Genomic DNA, 6325 nt, shown 5'->3' with positions numbered 1-6325 from the left:
ATAATGATTGAAACAAAAAAATCCTATCAGCCTTTGCTTATGAGCCTCGCTCGCGCCGTGTCAACAGGTTGGCTCACTTGGGGCAGATCCTGAACGGGTTGGGCGGGCTGTTCGGTATGGCGGGAGCCCCCATGGTGTCGGCAGCCTGGTTCCCACCCAACGAGCGAGCCACCGCCACTGCCTTCGGTATCGCCCTCAACTTCATGGGGGTCGCCATCACTTTCGTTCTTGGTATATGATAACAGGGCTCCCCATAGCGCGCGTCCCTGCGTTCTATACGCACTAGAAGCCGAACACACGTACTAGAAATATATGGAGGGGGTCCCTGGACGCACTAGATTTTAAAAGAGCGGGTCCTAGGACGCACTAAATTTCCTTCATCGTGCGTACCGTATAGATACCATTTTCTGACTGCAATCGACACTTCGCAGTACACTGGGATTTTTCGGCTTTTGGACCCTTGGGACCCTCTAAAATACTGCAGTGGGGGTCCATGGACCCTCTAAAATTTAAAAGTGGGGGTCCCGGGACGCACTCGGAGGGGCGTCCGTGGGGATTCCTGGATAAGTTAAGATAAGATAAGATCAGATCAGATCAGATAAGATAAGATAAGATAAGAGAACTTTAATGTCCATTTTCATTTTACATAAACATGGACATTTTTCTGTTGGCACCCCATCACAATTGTATGGGTGGATGGATGAATCGATAGATAAGTTGGTGGGGTGGAAGGATGGATGGGAGGAACGAGAGAAGAATGTGGTGGGTGGATGGGTGTATGAATGAATGGATAGATAAGTGGGTGGGTGGAAGGATGGATGGGAGGAACGAGAGAAGATGTGGTGGGTGTATGAATGAATGGATAGATAAGTTGATGGGGTGGAAGGATGGATGGGAGAAACGAGAGAAGAATGTGGTGGGTGGATGAATGAATGGATAGATAAGTGGGTGGTTGGAAGGATGGATGGGAGGAACGAGAGAAGAATGTGGTGGGTGGGTGGGTGGATGAATAAATAGATAGATAAGTGGGTGGGTGGAAGGATGGATGGGAGGAACGAGAGAAGGTTGGGTGGGTGGGTTTAGGGAGGGAGGGGCATGTACAATACAGAATACAGAATACAGATAACAGATATTTTATTGCCCCAGTTTGAGAATTTTTTCTGAAAATTTCGGTTGTTACTCCATTCACTCCAGCCAAGCACACTAAACATACGCAGCGATAAACCAATTCAACGACATCAAATAAAATACGTACACAAAGCACGACTGAATTGGCGGGGGGAAAACATACGAATGGATAGGTTGATATTGGATGGTGGATTGATCGACAGACGGGATGGGAGGTTAAGGGAGTGAGTGTTCGGAAGGACTTGTGGATGGATGGATAACTTGATTGGTGATGGTGAATGGATAGGCATGGGAATGATTGTGTATTGTTTTGTTTTTGATAATGTTGGCTGAACTTTCAGGTCCTTTGATCGTCCCTGATGTTCCGTTCAACACTAGCACCAGCACAAACTTTACTCCGTTCAATTTACGGTTGGTTTGTCTGTCTCCTTCTTTGTCCCTCTGCATGTCTGGTTTTCTTCAAGAAATGTATGCCATTGATAAGGAAAATGATAACGAGCAGCAATATTATTATGATAGTGTGTGTGTGTGTGTGTGTGTGTGTGTGTGTGTGTGTGTGTGTGTGTGTGTGTGTGTGTGTGTGCGAGTTTGCGTGTGTGAGCGAGTTTGTGCGTGTGTCAGTACGTGCGTGTGTCAGTACGTGCGTGTGCGTATATATTTTTTATCTGTCTGTCTGTACGCGCTTGTTTGAGATCATATCTTTTCGATTTCAAGTATCCGTGATTGAATAAAAACGTATAATGCCCATAGCAGTAGCAGATTCCAATTAATGTTTTGTCAGTTGCAGGCCATGCCAAGGCCTGTATGCATCTGATGAAGAATGGTTGAATCACACGAACTGTACTGGCGGATTAGATAACAACACAGGTATGTGTATTTCACCCTACGCGAGAAATACGTAGGTTGCGGAGGCCATTTCTTTTTGGGAGATGTGTCTTCGGTGAGAATGATAAAGAGGAGTAGTATGATTTTGATGATAATACTGAATGTGTGTGTTTGTGTGTGTGTGTGTGTGTGTGTGTGTGTGTGTGTGTGTGTGTGTATGTGTGTGTGTGTGTGTGTGTGTGTACTATAACGGATTTGTTTAGAAGGGTCCGTATATAGTGTCGGTCCAGTCGGTAGCGCGCTTGCTTTGTAACTGCAGTTCTTTAATATCGGCGTGGGTATGAACCCAGGTAACTTACGGCGGATAGGTGTCTGTACTTTTCGGACTCAACATGCAGTGCGGACTCCAATCTCACCACCCTCACATGCAAATGAATGCAAAATGACTAACACGCATATCAAAAGTATCGAGTTTCCAGGGACTTGAAAACACACACACAATGACAGATATCAAGAGAACTCCTTCGACATCAGAAGTGTTGAAGTGACTGAAAATGCATGTAACATACTGGACCCCAGCGGCTCCGTAGAACGACCCTATAATAGCTTGATTGATTAGATGCTCAGGAAACACGAGTCTCATTACGGCTAAACGTTTTTTTCTCACGGGCGTAAACAATTTCATTGCCTTCTTTATGTAATTGTACCTTGTCTTTTTGGGATAAGCATGATTGTACTTATTTGCTAAATCGTGTGTGACTGTGTCATGTTTCCGAATTACAAGTTTGTTTTCAAAAACAAATATTCAACTGAATCAATTTAAAAAGTTATTTGACTAAGAATTAGTCTTTGGTTGCTTCGTGGACTGGTGCTCAGTTGATTGTTTGGTTGGTTGCTTGACTACGTAATTGCTTGTTAAGCTTGTTTGTTTGATTGGTGTTCAGGCAATACTTAAACATGTGTTCTTCTTTTTCAGTGGCAGAGAGGATCAGCAGAGAGAAGAACGCCATTCGCCTCTATATGTTTTACAGTAAGCCCACAGGCTTCCTCCGATGCGTGGATGCTAGTCACGTGTGAGAGGGAGTGCAGAGAGAGAGAGAGGGGGGATACAGAAAAAGAGAGAGAAAGAGAGTGAGAGTGTACACAGAGACAGATACAGACACAGAGAGACACACAGAGGCAGAGAGATTCAGAATCAACGTCCAATTTTCCTGTGAGTCTCTCTTTACCTGTACTGTGTCAGTGAGAGATTGTGTAAGTGGATGAAGGGCTTAGTCATTCTGTCAGCCATCCAGTCATTCAGTTATTCAGTCATTCAGTCATTTTAGTTATTCAGTCAGTCAGTCATTCAGTTAGTTAGTTTCTTAGTAACTTAGTAACGTATTTAGTTAATTAGTTAACTAGGGCCTATCACAAAGCTCCGACACTGGTGTGCTGCAGCGGGGGGATGGTGTGTTGCGCTGTTGGTGGTGGTGTTGGTGTACTTCCCCAGGAAACCACCACGACCACCCTGTGCCTCCGCCGCCATTAAGAAGGAGGACTTCTTGAAGGGACTCAAGCACCTCATGACGTGAGTTTCTTAAACTGAGCCTGATATTAACTGAGCCCGAAGTTGACTTCAAAGAGTGTCCTTATCTATTGAGCCTGAAGTCAACAACGCGAAGAGGGGGTGCGTGCGTACGTGCGTACGTGCCAGTGCGTGCGTGCGTGTGGGTGTGAGTAAGCTTTGTGTGTACACGATTCGGTGGTTGTTGTGTTTGAATGTAATATGTATTGAATGTACTCAAGCCAAACAACATTCCTGTGTACTGCACGTGGTTGTAACAAAATCTGTTATGATTTCATCATGTATTAATTTATGTTCTAAATATTTTTTGGAGAAAGACCAGAGCGCAGATAATTAGAAAAAACACTCCCTATAGCCACTCGCATAACCACACTTCAAATGTACAACTTACACACATCTCACGTACACACCTTGTTTTCATCTTCTATTCAACTGATACACATTCCAAACACCTCATATGTGCTGTTTTGATAGAGCAAAAGCTCTAACAACAGCAAAATCATAACACAATGAACATAATATGATATATAACAAGGTTTAAGTTTTAGTGTACGGGTTGGGTTGACAAGAGTTCAAAATGGACATATAGGCACTATTTTATCACTCCCGTCACTAAAACACCAAAATACAACAACAAAACTTGACTGCCTGTACATTGACACCACGACATTGGCAGCCGTGGATGTTATTAGTACATTTGTCAAGAGATAATATTCCAGAACACACAAAACAAGAGGCGAAGCCATCAAGGCTCACGTAAGAAATCGACAAACAGTAACACAAACTCAATCTTTCCGTCACACATACACACACACACATACCTAAAGTGTGGATGGTTACCTAAGAGGCGGCACTGGGTGTAGTGCCTTTCTAGTGCACTTGCACTACAACTGCACTGGGTGCAGTACTCGCTCCGGCATCGAAGAATTTTGCACTAAAAAATGCACAAAATTTGACCTATTTCGTCGCCTATAGAGGACGGAAAGAATGTCATTTTGAACATTGTTATGACATTCTTTCCGTCAAAAAAGTCAATTTAACGGTGTTAAATGAAGCGAGCATCCACACAATTAGGTTGCCATCCAGAGTTTAGGTTGCCATCCACGTGTGGATGGTTGCCTTATGGTGATTTAGGCAACCAAACCTGTGGAAACATGGGTCCACACACACACACACACACACACACACACACACACACACACACACACACACACACACCTAAAGTGTGGATGGTTACCTAAGAGGCGGCACTGGGTGTAGTGCCTTTCTAGTGCACTTGCACTACAACTGCACTGGGTGCAGTACTCGCTCCGGCATCGAAGAATTTTGCACTAAAAAATGCACAAAATTTGACCTATTTCGTCGCCTATAGAGGACGGAAAGAATGTCATTTTGAACATTGTTATGACATTCTTTCCGTCAAAAAAGTCAATTTAACGGTGTTAAATGAAGCGAGCATCCACACAATTAGGTTGCCATCCAGAGTTTAGGTTGCCATCCACGTGTGGATGGTTGCCTTATGGTGATTTAGGCAACCAAACCTGTGGAAACATGGGTCCACACACACACACACACACACACACACACACACAGAAAGAGCATAGGTGAAACTGTGCAAGAAAGCGAGACACTAGATCTAGATCTGTCTGTCTGCATGTAGCCTACTTACAGGGACACGACTGCCAACTAGTCTCGGCCCGCTCAAAATAATAATGACCGAGACTTTCAGTACTTCCTTCGCGTGACGTCTAACCCTCTTACGTCATAATGTGACGTCAATGTAATGTGACGTCTTCAATTGTTAGAGTTTCTACCACAGACATACACACGAACGCACGCACATACGCACGCACGCACAGACAGACAAAGTTATGATCGCATAGGCTACACTTACGTGAGCCAAAAAGAAGAAGAAAAATGGTTCAAACGCGGCGGTAAAACGCCACAAACCAGCCGACAATGCAGCTGGCAGTACTATGGTTAGCTGGTACCGCAGTATGTCTTACGTCTTATGTTTGTTTTCCTTTTCATTTTCATTTTCATAACTTTAGTGTCCCATTGCTGGGAAATTCGGGTCGCTTCCTCCCAGTGGAAAGCTAGCAGCAACGGAGTCGCCACGCTACCCAGGTGTCTGCGTGTCAGTTAGGTGTATTCAGCCACCTGCATTCAGTTATGGCAGAATGACCACGGTCTTTTACGTGCCATTAAGGTGACACGGGGGTGGGACATGGCTTCCGTCTCGGGGTCTGCACATAAAGTTGACCCGTGTCCGTCCCGGCCCGAATTCGAACCTGCGACCTTACGATCACAAGTCCAGCAGTGCTCTACCAACTGAGCTACCGTGCCCCCTGAAAACAGGATGCCTGAAAACAACGTCCACATCCGGGTTCCTTTTAAACGTTGTTTTCAGGCATCCTGTCACCAATGGGTCTTGTTTCAACACCTCACTAATGAACTTAGAGTGAGTTTCGTCGAGGTAAACAGTTCAAATCCGGGCTCCTTTTAAACGTTGCATACAGGCATCCTGTCAACAAGTGGGTCAGTTTCAACACCTCACTACTAAAGTGAGTTTCTCAGAGGCAAGCAGTTTAAGTCAGGTTTCCTTTCAATCGCTTCTGGAGATTCGTTGCCTATTTTCATCAAGTGAGTCTGTTTCAACGCCTTGAGTTTCGTAAAAGCGTCCATTTGTGATGTCCAAGCACATGTTCCGAGCATTTCATAGTTGAGTTTAATAGAATGATCCTCAGTGCTTCGAACACACTCAAATACTGATTTAGTGAAAGGATGTTCTACGTCAAGTTGAAA

General features: G+C 44.5%; 1 protein-coding gene across 2 annotated transcripts in view; it reads left to right on the top strand.

The window, feature by feature from the left end:
• Positions 1 to 6325, top strand: part of LOC138967139 (solute carrier family 49 member 4 homolog) — a 49716-nt gene that overhangs the window by 11846 nt on the left and 31545 nt on the right. The window contains exons 5-9 of one of the 2 annotated variants that reach the window (XM_070339637.1): positions 68 to 231; positions 1470 to 1539; positions 1916 to 1995; positions 2930 to 2983; positions 3394 to 3523. In XM_070339637.1, the coding sequence (XP_070195738.1) occupies positions 68 to 231; positions 1470 to 1539; positions 1916 to 1995; positions 2930 to 2983; positions 3394 to 3523 (498 nt within the window). Of the gene's footprint in view, positions 1 to 67; positions 232 to 1469; positions 1540 to 1909; positions 1996 to 2929; positions 2984 to 3393; positions 3524 to 6325 lie in introns of both variants that reach the window. The other variant, XM_070339636.1, reaches the window with a different exon arrangement.

This window comes from Littorina saxatilis, linkage group LG5 (assembly GCF_037325665.1).
Source record: "Littorina saxatilis isolate snail1 linkage group LG5, US_GU_Lsax_2.0, whole genome shotgun sequence".
Classification (NCBI taxonomy): domain Eukaryota; kingdom Metazoa; phylum Mollusca; class Gastropoda; order Littorinimorpha; family Littorinidae; genus Littorina; species Littorina saxatilis.
This window is presented reverse-complemented; position numbering and strand designations above follow the sequence as displayed.